General features: G+C 47.9%; 1 protein-coding gene across 1 annotated transcript in view; it reads right to left on the bottom strand.

Moving 5' to 3' along the window:
* Positions 1 to 12168, bottom strand: part of LOC122258850 (serine/threonine-protein kinase PLK1) — a 191510-nt gene extending 179342 nt beyond the window's left edge. Inside the window, exon 1 of the mRNA XM_043025102.2 lies at positions 11574 to 12168. Coding sequence (XP_042881036.1) covers positions 11574 to 11963 — 390 coding nt within the window. The 5' untranslated portion in view covers positions 11964 to 12168. The remainder of the gene's footprint in view (positions 1 to 11573) is intronic.
* Positions 12169 to 12867: the final 699 nt, after the last annotated feature.

Below are 12867 nucleotides of genomic sequence, written 5' to 3' on the forward strand. Positions count from 1 at the left end.
ACTCACTCACTCTCACTCACTCACTCTCACTCACTCACTCTCACTCACTCACTCTCACTCACTCACTCTCACTCACTCACTCTCACTCACTCTCACTCACTCACTCTCACTCACTCACTCTCACTCACTCACTCACTCTCACTCACTCACTCACTCACTCTCACTCACTCACTCTCACTCACTCACTCTCACTCACTCACTCTCACTCACTCACTCACTCTCACTCACTCACTCTCACTCACTCTCACTCACTCACTCACTCACTCACTCTCACTCACTCACTCACTCACTCTCACTCACTCACTCTCACTCACTCACTCTCACTCACTCTCACTCACTCACTCTCACTCACTCACTCACTCTCACTCACTCACTCACTCATCCACTTATTACCAAACTAATTCCGTTCTTTACCGATCCCTGCACTTATTTACTGACCCACTTATGTGCCAACTAACCCGCTCTCCCTCCGACTAAAGTATCCTCCATGCTAAGCACCCCCCTTCCAGCGGTCCGACCCCAGTTCCCCCCCCCCCCCTCCCCGGTAAGATCAGGACAATTTTGCGCCGCGCTCCCCACAACGAGCCCCCCTCCCACCCCTCCTACCCCCCGCGATGACCGCCGCCTGGGATCAGGACCCCATCATTATGCAAAACAGGCGGCGGCCAATAACTCGTGTGCCATTCCTTCAACGGTGCAATAACAGGGCGAATCTGTAGAGGGACGCGGCCGGGAGCCACTCCACTGGTAATGGACACCACAGCGACACATGTACACTGCAGCAGGCGTCGGGGAGACAATAGCCTGTCCCATCACAGGAACACTCGACCGCGTACCGGACAAGCGCAAACAATGCCGAGCCACTCTTCGCACATCTGTTAATTACATTACAATGCCTTTGCAGGTTGATCTTTCGCCTCACGCCCCTCTTCCATGGTCTGCTGACTCATCGGTGTATAGCTACGATGTTAAAACATGTATATTTTTACTAACCCTTTGATGCTGGAAACATAAAACTGTCCACTATGTTTTATTTTTCACCAAAAATATATAACTAGAGCCTGCCTCACATCCCTTGCTTATTACCATTCCTTGCATTATCAGGAAAAAATATCCCTTAAATTATTAGTATCTATATTACTGTTATCATCACTATCATTATCATCATCATAACTATAACCAACTTTTTTTCTTTTAATCATTACTATTATTGTTCTTATTATCACTATCCTTATCATAACGTTCACAACAATAATATAAAAAAATAAATACCCTTTTCTCAAACATTTACGTAGGCCTATTAATTGGCTCCTTGCTGACTAAGCACTTCTGGACTCATATGTGTAAGAAAAAGGATAAAACAAAACCACAGTGGGCAGTCCATGCATACAGGCACTCCCGGCATCAATGAAATCCTATCCAAAATCCGAAATGATTATGAACTATTCTACACTCAACGATGTTTACAATATTCCACGATATTTGACCTATTGTGGTATTTTTCCCTTTCCGCTGTCAACATCGCTGGAACAAGTCCCACCGTGAATTTCAATATCCAAATGAAATTTATCACCTGTTTCAAAGTGGCCACCCTCCCTCCCACCACCAGGCTCCATCACCGCGCACTATACGCCATCAGCCGCGAGAGCATCATAAACATGTGTTCAACGGGCTTAAACACTGCTACTGCCTCTTTTTGCCTTCACTCTGCTGATCCTCTCGTTCTGCTTCTTGTCTCTACTGTCTCTCTCTCGTTCTCGTGTCCCTCTTCTAACTCTGTTAAACGTTAAAAAACATGTTACTTACTCATGGAGGACTCATGGAGGACAGAAAAGAACTCAGTTACCTCTGAGCTGACTATATCAATGCCAAAAGATATGTATCCTGCACTCAGAAATTCTCGACGGGCCCCAGGAAACACTCATCTGAGAGAAAACTCCCAGGCACAAGCAAACACTCTCCCCCAGGGAAGGTCTGCAGGTGTCACTGACAACGTTTCTCATTTCAGGTACCCAGTCATGACCTACCACTTTCTTCGCCTTTGTCTTCCGTTTTCATTCCCAGCCCTCTATATTTGTCCGATTTCCACTCTACGTTCTGTCTCCTTTTCAACTCTACATTCCCGGTGAATGCACTTGGAGTGGTTTCATCTGCCTCCCGTACACCTCCATCTCCGAGACTTGTATTGTGCCAAACAGGCTAGACAGGCGTCGGGCGAGAGGTGGGGCACGTCCCCTCACAACTACGGGGAACAAAAGCAAAACAAGTCGTTGCTCCCTCTGTGTACTCGGAACGAGATTCCTCTCGCTGCCAAGGTCACGTGACCCGCCAGCTAAGGAGAAGCAGGAAGGGGAGGGATGGGGAGGGACGGGGAGATGAGCAGTACAGAGAGCGGGGAGGGGACGGGTGGGAGGCAGACGCTCTCCAGACGCAGCTCGTACACTGTGTTTTGTTGTTAGCATAAATGTTCTTCCTGTTTTCCTCCGAGTTGCTCTATCTTCTGCCTCTCTTCTCGAGACCATCTTCCTACAAATACACCTTACTTTCTACCCTTCCTAATCTTTCCTTCCTCATTTCTCTCATCACATGGTAACATATGGTTCTAGGCAAGTTTTTGCGTGTGACGTACCTAGCAAGTCCAAACGTAGTCACCTCTTCCCTGTACCCAATTCTCCCAAGTACCTCCTTCAGCTCCATCTCCCATCACTGGGAAAACCACCTGCCTGCTTCCATACATAACAATCTCTCGGATGGCCCCAAAGATCCCCGCGCAAAACCCACCAGCGCTCGCCTCAAGCGGGGTCCCACTGGAGCAGTAACCCATCAGTTTCGTCGATCACAAGACACGAAATCCAAGTCAACAATAAAGTTGCAAGGCTGGATCTGGCGAGCTGTAAAACTGTTACCATGTTACAGCGCGTCCTTCAATCCCATGCCCTCTGGCTGGCCTTCACTCGTTCCCTTTAAATCCCACGCCCTCTCGAGTTACTGACCGCCCAAGAATGAACAGCAGTTACTTTAGCAAAGTAAAAAAGCATCTTACGGAAAGAAAAATAAAGGAAATTAATCAAGAAAAAAAACTCGGGTCAACATCTTGCCACTACTCAAGGTATGTACCTTCACTCACACCTTTTTATGCAGTGAACTCCTTTACTACTTATGAAGCATTTGTATGTGTATGGTGGTCGTGACCATAACTTTCTCATAAAAAAGAAGACCTAGCAATGGTTCATTCAAATTACTTTCTTGGTTCCACCTGTAAATCCAATAAACTCAGTCACCTTGTCATTGCTGTGTCGCTGCCTCCCCCCCTACTAGACACTATCTACTTCCCCTTCCCTCTAAACGGGCAAGCACATGGGACGCTTTGTCCTGGAACCAAATATTTGTCTAGTGTCCACCTGTTTGTATGCTAATCATTTGGTAATGTGTGTTTGTTCTACGTAATAATTTCGCTGGTGGTAAATGCAAAAGCTAAAAAAATATTCCACCTTTTGTTCTTATTTTCAAAGAAACATGTTAGATTAATTTAGTCTTCATGGCTGATATAAAACGACGTGTGTCAGAGACTAACAAAGCATGCATTGAGGATTCTGAATGGAGAAAAATAAAATCTAGTTTTTCGATATTTACACATCTTTGCCTATCAAAAGAATTGCGTACCTTAGAATTAACCTCTAATCCAGAACTCCTCGCAAGAAAATCATTCCATCAGATGCTTTTTCCTTTTAGTCTTTGTCTCTACACCCACCCCCACCCCCACCCCACCCCACCCCACCCCCCAACTACTGTCTGCTCCTCACCTGCCCGCCATCGCATGCCTCGGAATGCGAACACAACTTCTGTCCTTCATCTTACTAGCAATAAGTAAGATTCTAACTAACATTTAGTAATTTTACCTTTACTTTTGTAACATTCTAGCTCTCAAACCGCCCACAACCTCACCTCAACCAACTATGAGCCCACTTCTCTATTTACTCAACAAACTGTCTGTTTACACAACCATAAACCCATCACGCTAACCACGCAGTAGCCTGGTTGGCAGTCTATACACGAATGTATGTACGTATGTATGTCTATACGTACGTACGCAGGCATGCACGTAGATATACAAGTATGTCTGCATGTAAGTATGCCTTTTAGTTCCTCTATCCAGTGTTTGCCAGCCTACCCACCCACGCACACGGTAAGTAGTGGTAATAGTATTGGTGATACTTGTAGTAGTAGTTGCGATAGTGGCAATGGCAGTTGTGATGGTAAGTGGTATTAGCGATAGAAGTAGCCGCAGTAGTAGTGATAGTGTTGTTAGTGGTATAGTAGCTGCAATAAAATAAATGTTGGTAGTGGCATAACAAGGCTCAGTGAGTGAATGCAACACACAGCATAATGCAATGAGTCTCTTCTACTGTAAGTTAATAAATGGAACTCGGATGCGGGGAGGTTTAATGTTCAACGTGTTAATGTACACAATAAAAAAGCTGTGGTGGCGGTGGTAGTAGTTGTAGTAGTAGTTGTAGGGGTTGCAGTAGTTGCTGCTGTAGTAGTAGTAGTAGTTGTAGAGGTTGTAGTAGTTGCTGCAGTAGTAGTAATGATAGTAGTTGTAGTAGTAGTAGTACGAACAGCAGCAGCGGCAGCAGCAGTATGTAGTTACTGTTTCTGCGAATTTCTGCTTCACCTGACTTTTCCCAACTGCTTTTCCTTCGCGAATTTCCTTGCTTCAAGACTTTCTTCCGAGTTTCCTCTCATGATGCCCCTCCTCTTCCTAATGACCTCTCACTCACTCACTCACTCACCCACTCACTCACTCACTCACTCACTCACCCACTCACCCACTCACTCACCCACTCACCCACTCACTCACTCACTCACTCACTCACTCACTCACTCACTCACTCACTCACCCACTCACTCACTCACTCACTCACTCACTCACTCACTCACTCACTCACTCACCCACCCACTCACTCACTCACTCACTCACTCACCCACTCCCTCACTCCCTCACTCACTCACTCACTCACTCACCCACCCACCCACCCACTCACTCACTCACTCACTCACCCACTCACTCACCCACTCACTCACTCACTCACCCACTCACTCACCCACTCACTCACCCACTCACTCACCCACTCACTCACTCACTCACTCACTCACTCACTCACCCACTCACTCACTCACTCACCCACTCACTCACCCACTCACTCACCCACTCACTCACTCACTCACCCACTCACTCACCCACTCACTCACTCACCCACTCACTCACCCACTCACTCACGCCCAAAAAGGGACTAAGATTGGGGTAAGGATAACCTATGTTACCTCATCCTTTTGAGATGTACGTAATCACTTGTCTCAATAAACTCGTCAAAGTCAAAAGTCACCCACTCACTCACCCACCCACCCACTCACTCACTCACTCACCCACTCACTCACTCACTCACTCACCCACTCACTCACTCACCCACTCACTCACTCACCCACTCACTCACTCACTCACCCACTCACTCACTCACTCACCCACCCACCCACTCACTCACTCACTCACCCACCCACTCACTCACCCACCCACCCACTCACCCACCCACTCACCCACTCACTCACTCACCCACCCACTCACTCACCCACCCACTCACTCACCCACCCACTCACTCACTCACTCACCCACCTCTCTTTGCCATCCCTCGCCGTCTGATCTTCGTGTTAATTGTCAAAGAGAAAAACACTTCGGGCCGACGATATCGCACCCGGCACTGCTCTCGGTGTAAGGAACCAGCTCTTCCTCACACACAGTCCGTCCCTAGCTCACATCCCTCCCCCCTCCCTTCCCCCCTCCCCTCCCCCACCCGTCCCCTTCCCCTCCTAGCCCCTCTAGCCTTCCCATCCCATCCCCTTCCCTTTGTCCCCTACTCCAGAATGGACTGAAGAGACCCAGCTGGACTCCAGGTCATTTGTTCGGACTTCCTCGCCACATACCGGACTCAAATACAACAAGGCTGGGCTTCGGTTTGTATGTCACTACGATGGATAAACGTAGACTATGTCTGCAGCAACAACTATTCCTATCCCCCCCACCCCATCCCCGGGGCTGTGTCATACGCCTGGAAACATCGCCGGCATCGATCTAACGTACCACTGCCAGAGGTACAGTTGTTGCGATTTTTCCCTCCCTCCGCGACCGAGACATTGCAATTCACTTATGAACCTGAACGTTTAAGGAAGTGTGTACGTACACCTACAGCTGTTGTTGCCGTGTGCGCTCCCCCCTCCCTCCCCCTCTCCCCTCTCCTCCCCTTCACTCAGCCAGCGCCGCCCTTGTCCCACTCCCCTCCCCCTGCCCCCGTGGGTGTGGGCGGAGGTCTGACGGCCGAGCCATCCCCTTCAAGTCCGTCTCCCGCCGTTGAAAAGTTTCTGTCGTACAACGCAGTCGTAACGATTTGGCAAAGGTCGTAGTACTGAGGCGGGGTCCTGGCGGCGGGTCGTGCGTGGTGTGCCCGGCCGGGGAGTGGTCGTTTTCGGTCGCGTTGGTTCTCCCAGACGGCTGATACTGGAATAGGATTGCAGCGGATGTGATTCGGTCACGAGGAAGGGAGACATAGCGATTGGAGCTGCTGGGCCGCATGCTTGTCTGACGGTGCTGACAGTGCAGTGGTTGACAGCACTGGCACAGTCGCTGTTAACTTGCGGTTGATGAGAACTGGTAGTAAAGTTAGCGGTCGGCTAAAAAAAATAACAATAGCGGTGCTAAAATGGGTGCTACGGCTTCGAGTTGCGTTGTGATTGCAATATTCACGGGCTCTTTTAGTGAATGATAGGCGCAGAGGAGTAAGATGTGTTTGTTTGTTTATACGACCGGCAGGAATGTGGTTAAATGATACCCAAGCTGACTATATGTTGAGACAATGTAGGCGGCGATGGAAACCAAATGAGGCTGACGTTTTAACTTGCAGTGGCGGCATACCACAGAGGAGATAGGAATACCGCAGTGATTGACGGCGAAGTGGATGTCGTAGTGTGCCGGCGTGCCAAAGCCGTTGAAATAACATAGAAGGCTAGAGTGAGCAGCTACACAACCGAAAGCAAGAACTTAGTCCCATGGTTCTAGGTAATAGCATGCAGTGCTCCACAAAAGCGCGCGTGAATCTGCCGATTCTAACCTAGTTTCCCCAGCAGAAACGCCAGCCCCCCCCCCCTCCCTCCCTCTCTCGCATCCCCTTAGCAGTACACCCTCTCCACTGCCTTCGTTATCCACATTAAAGAGACGCTATCGAAGGAATTGAAGGAATCCCAACCAGAGTTAAAGTGCGAGCAAGTGATTGCACACACATTGTCTTGTTCAATCTTACGATGTTGCATCCTAACATCCCGCCGAGTTCTGCAACCAAGCAACCAAACGTAAATAATCCGCAGCACTGATGAAAATGCATTCAAGTGCCATAAACCAACCGAAAGACAAATAACGGAATGCTCCAGCGATTCCGATCTGTATCCAAAGCGAGTATGACAAAGCCCAGAAACTATGACATAGCCTACATAAGCGCATGGATATAAAAGAGAGAAGGGGGGATTGGAAGAGGAAGAGAGGGGGGAAATAGGAAGAGGGAGAGGGATATGGAGGGAGAGGGAGAGAAAGAGAGAGAGGGAGGGCGAGAGAGAGAAAGAGATAGAGGGAAAGGGGGAGGGGGAGGGGGAGGGAGAGAGAGAAGAGAGAGGGAAAGGTAGAGAGAGAAAGAGAGAGAAGAGAGAGGGAAAGGTAGAGAGAGAAAGAGAGAGAAGAGAGAGGGAAAGGTAGAGAGAGAAAGAGAGAGAAGAGAGAGGGAAAGGTAGAGAGAAAGAGAGAGAAGAGAGAGGGAGAGAGAGAGAGAGAAGGAGAGAGAGAAAGAGAGGGAGAGGGAAGGTAGAGAGAGAAGGAGGAAAGAAGAGAGGGAAGGGGAGAGAGAAAGAGGGAAGGGAGATAAGAGAAAGAGAGAAGGGGAGGGAGAAAGAGAGAGAGAGGAGGGAAGGAGAGGGAGAAGAGAGAAGAGAGAGGGAAAGGTAGAGAGAGAAAGAGAGAAAGAGAGAGGGGAGAGAAAGGGAGAAAGAGAGAGGGGAGAGAAAGGGAGAAAGAGAGAAGGGAGAGAAAGGGAGAAAGAGAGAAGGGAGGGGAGAAAGAGAGAAGGGAGGGGGAGGGAGGGAGAGAGAGAAAGGGAGAAAGAGAGAAGGGGAGGGAGAAAGAGAGAAGGGGAGGGAGAAAGAGAGAAGGGGAGGGAGAAAGAGAGAAGGGGAGGGAGAAAGAGAGAAGGGGAGGGAGAAAGAGAGAAGGGGAGGGAGAGAGAGAGAGAGAGGGGGAGGGGAGAGAGAGAGGGGGAGGGAGAGAGAGGGAGGGGAGAGGAGGGAGAGAGAGGGAGGGGAGGGGAGAGGGAAGGGAGGGAGGAAGAGGGAGGAGAGAGAGAGGAGAGAGGAAAGGGAGGAAGAGAGAGAGGAAGGGGAGGGAGAGGGAAAAGAGAAAGGGAGGGAGAGAGAGAGAGAGAGGAGGAGAGGGAAAGAGAGAGGGAGGGAGAGGAAAGGGAGAGAAGGGGAGAGAGGAGAGGGAGAGGAGAGGGAGAGGGAGAGAAAGAGAGAGAGAGGGAGAGAGAGAGAGAAGAGAAGAGAGAGAGGAGAGAGAGAGAGAAAGAGAGAGGGGAGGAGAGAGAGAAAGAGAGAGAGGGAGGGAGAGAAAAAGAGAGGGGAGGGAGAGAGAGAGAGAAGGGGAAGAGAAAGAGAGAAGGGGAGGGAGAGAAAGAGAGAAGGGGAGGGAGAGAAAGAGAGAAGGGGAGGGAGAGAAAGAGAGAAGGGGAGGGAGAGAAAGAGAGAAGGGGAGGGAGAGAAAGAGAGAAGGGGAGGGAGAGAAAGAGAGAAGGGGAGGAAGAAAGAGAGTATGGGAGGAAGAAAGAGAGAAGGAGAGGGGTAGAGAAAGAGTGAGGAAGAGAGCGGGAGAGGGAGGGGAGTTCCCACACTAATCTCCTCTTAATCAGCTGGGGATGAGAACCTGCCTATTCCCGATCGTAGCCATTCTCAGCCCCGCGCGACTGAGGGATAATGTGTCCAAAGGATCTCCTTGAGCAGCTCGCTCGTGTGTCATTTGCTTGATGGTGAGAACCTCCTAACGGGCACGGCGCTCCTCGTTCGCTGCTCCTGGACGTGTGTGTGCGTGTGTGTATGTGTGTGCGTGTGTGTATGTGTGTATGTGTGTATGTGTGTATGTGTGTGTGTGTGTGTGTGTGTGTGTGTGTGTGTGTGTGTGTGTGTGTGTGTGTGTGTGTGTGTGTGTGTGTGCGCGCGCGCGCGTGTGTGTGTGTGTGTGTGTGTGTGTGCGCGCGCGCGCGCGTGTGTGTGTGTGTGTGTGTGTGTGTGTGTGTGTGTGTGTGTGTGTGTGTGTGTGTGTGTGTGTGTGTGTGTGTGTGGTGAGGGGGGGGGGCAAGGGAGGGAAGGCGATCGAGGTAGTAAAGACGAACGGGAGCAATGAAGGAAAAAGAATAATGGGCTACAGGAAACGCAGCTGCGAGAATGATGGAAGAGATTAACGATGAGATAAGTGCACATGTTACACACCTTCGATATCGTGTCGAAAATATTTATGTTCACACTATCTGATAATTCCATGGGCCATCTGTCTCACATAGGATAAGAAGACCTTATCGTGTAAGCAAATGAAAGTGGTAAATATTGTATGAAAAAATACATAGACAAGACAAAAGTTGTATTATCTTTTAAATGCTATATATGCGGCTCATTCGTCCCTCCAGAGTACACACGTACCAAGTGAGGCACTACAAGTGATGTGCTAAAGTTACACAAGCGACCGCGAAAATGCCATTGCATAACCATACAGACCTGCGTCGGCAAAGTGCAAGTATAATTTCTGTAAGGCCGTGCAGCACGCGCTACCAAACAAGCACATGAACCGTCGTATTGGTATTACTTAGAGGAGCAGATCATTATTCTTTTCAGATTTAGTGACCCTAGGTGACCCTTTACACAGGAGGTATGAGGTCAGCGTAAAGCAAGCTATGACCATGAGGACAACGTGACCGCGGCCTGACCTCACTCGTGTCATGAGAGTGACCACCGAAGAGCCCCTCCAAACACACCTCAGCAAGGCCTTCATTCCACAAACAAACGCTCACTTCGCCTCACTCGCCCTTCCCTAAAAATAGACAACTCCAATCATTTTATGTACAAATTTCAGCTTGCACCATGACCACATTGGGCGAAGTCGGACCCTAACCCTTGTATATGCCTCGCCCACGCCGTCTGGGTAGAGAGGGAGGGGGGAGGGGGTAATGGTGGGAAGGAGGGACTAGGGAGGTGGTGTGGAAGGTCCCATACTATATTTGGAAGGTCACTCCGCCAGTTCTAATGGGCAAGATGGGACAAGAATCGAGACAAGCAGCCATTCCTAACACTGGTTCCAGCTTAGCAGATGAATGTTATATAGAGTAAAGATGCATGGCCGTGTATCAAATAATTTACTTCCACTATTATTTACCAATGTACAAAAATCATCAACAAAATAAAAGATCGAATAAAGTGCATTTAAAATAAAAGATGGAATAAAGTGCATTTAAAATAAAAGATGGAATAAAGTGCATTTAAAATAAAAGATGGAATAAAGTGCATTTATATAAAAGATGGAATAAAGTGCATTTCTATACAAAATCATTTCCAGAAAGTTACGTCCATTATTTTCATATAGCTTGCTCTCGTCATGTCAGTGATTGTCTGAATTTCTCCTACGTTAACTTCTATCAAACACTAGCAAACATCCTGCAAGAACCCCCGAGCATGTAAATATAAATAGGCCGGAAGCACAACACTTCTAGTCATCTCTCTGGAAAACAATTTCCGATAATCTTCACAAAAATCACAATGGTGGTGCATGTACTGGACAAAGCTTTGCCTTAGTACTGCATTGCCTTACTGAAATTTGCTTCAGTAATTGATTTGATGTCTACCGTATCATTCCAAGAATATGTCATAAAAACATTAGAATATGTGGTAAACATGACAAATTCATAAAATAAAGTACCGAACTCTCTTCAGATATCCATATTACAGTCCATTCACTTGCTCTTTGACAAGTGTTAAATAACAACGGTTCTCCGACCATAAATGAAAAGAATGGAATCAATTAGAAATGCATTCTGATTCTGAATCTCCCTTCCCTTCATAGGGTCTCTGGGTATACATCAAGGGGATAATATAGGCCTACTTTTCAATGACCTACACCACCCTAACAAGTTAGTCTGGGGAAGATTAGCCTCGAACAAACCATACCAACTCGACGCTGGTTCTTCCCCCTTCCACACCAAAACAAGGCTCATCTCTTCGCTCGGCCCAACTTCCCAAACAAAACTTGCAGCAAGCATCACCAAAATGCCTCCAGACACCGAGCGAAGTTACTCCACTCCCCTTCTACAGATAGATAGAAGGATGCCGCGGGAAATGAATGAAATACGAAGGTGGGAGAGATAGAGGGAGAGGTAAAGAGCGAGGAGGCCCGAGGAGGCCTGAGCCGTAAAGGTTGGCTGAGCATGGGGCACTGAACTCACCTTGCCCAGAAATCGTCCCTTCATATAAGTTGTGCGCGTCGTGTGGTCCACGATGAACTTGGGCACGTCGCACTCTTCGTTGTTGTTGTTTCCTTTGTTGCCCACCATGTTGTTGTTGTTGTTGTTATTATTGTTGTTGTTGTGTATCGGCGCTGGGGTGTGAACGGGAGTATCGCGCAAACCTGCCACACCAGAGTCCATGGAAGTATTGGTAGGAGGTTCCTTTGGGCCCAGGTTTGTGGTGGTTGTGGTTGGTACGGCTGCCGGTTGAATCCACGGGTCGTGGTGACCTGCTGACCACCCGCTATGACCCACCTTGTTCACTTTGCTCGTCTTCATCATCCCAACACCCAGCCCGCCGCAGGACAGTACCACTTCTCCAGCATTCATAGCTTTCTTAGGTCCTTACTATCAGGCATATACACACTGACACGCCGTCACTACAACACCATAATCCTATTTTAACAGTATTTAAAATCATGCATCCAAGACACAATCGTAAAGTATAGCTATTGTCCTCTGCGAACAGAGAGGTCAGCACACACGGAGGGAGCGGAATCACGCCCTCCCCTCACTCTCACCAACACACAACTGAGCTCCGTCGACCTTCTTCCTCCAGCATTTGGCCACGCTGGGTTGCCGGGAATAGTTGTCGCGCGCCGCCAACGCACAACTATTTCTTATTAATTTTACGAAACTTGATCAAATGAATAGATCAGATGATTCTCCGTGACTAAGAACAGTGTTTCCAAGACGCCAGGCACATCTATGACTCGTAATGAATACTTATTTAGTTATTCTACGAGCTGCAAAAATAAATTATTATTTGGTAAGTGACAACTTGTCGTCACAAAGCAATAGACTATCAGCTGTTGGACAGTCTATCGTAAACTTGTAATGTCATGCTAGGATAAGAAAGGAAAGAAAAGACTCAAGTCTGCGTATAGATTTCTCGCTGTATAGAATAAATGACTTTCGAGATAATCCTTTATAGATTATTTAATAGCTGGCTTTAAACATTCACTGAAATTACCATTAGGGCTAAGGATGGTTGACTAAATAAACCCAGATCAATATTTCTTCATTGGTTGAATACTCACTGGCTTTATTTACCATGATGTTATCGAATGTCGACATATATTTCTATTCATTCTCTGTAAGGATACGACAACAATATCATGTAAACGGTCATCCCGTAATGACATTTGCCCGCAGCATAGTACGCAAAAATCACCATTATAGTACTTATTATTACGTAAATAAACGCCATTCCTTCCCAACAAATATTTATACA

This window comes from Penaeus japonicus, unplaced genomic scaffold, assembly GCF_977035675.1.
Source record: "Penaeus japonicus unplaced genomic scaffold, GWHDUDI00000001_assembly GWHDUDI00000014, whole genome shotgun sequence".
In the NCBI taxonomy this organism is placed as follows: domain Eukaryota; kingdom Metazoa; phylum Arthropoda; class Malacostraca; order Decapoda; family Penaeidae; genus Penaeus; species Penaeus japonicus.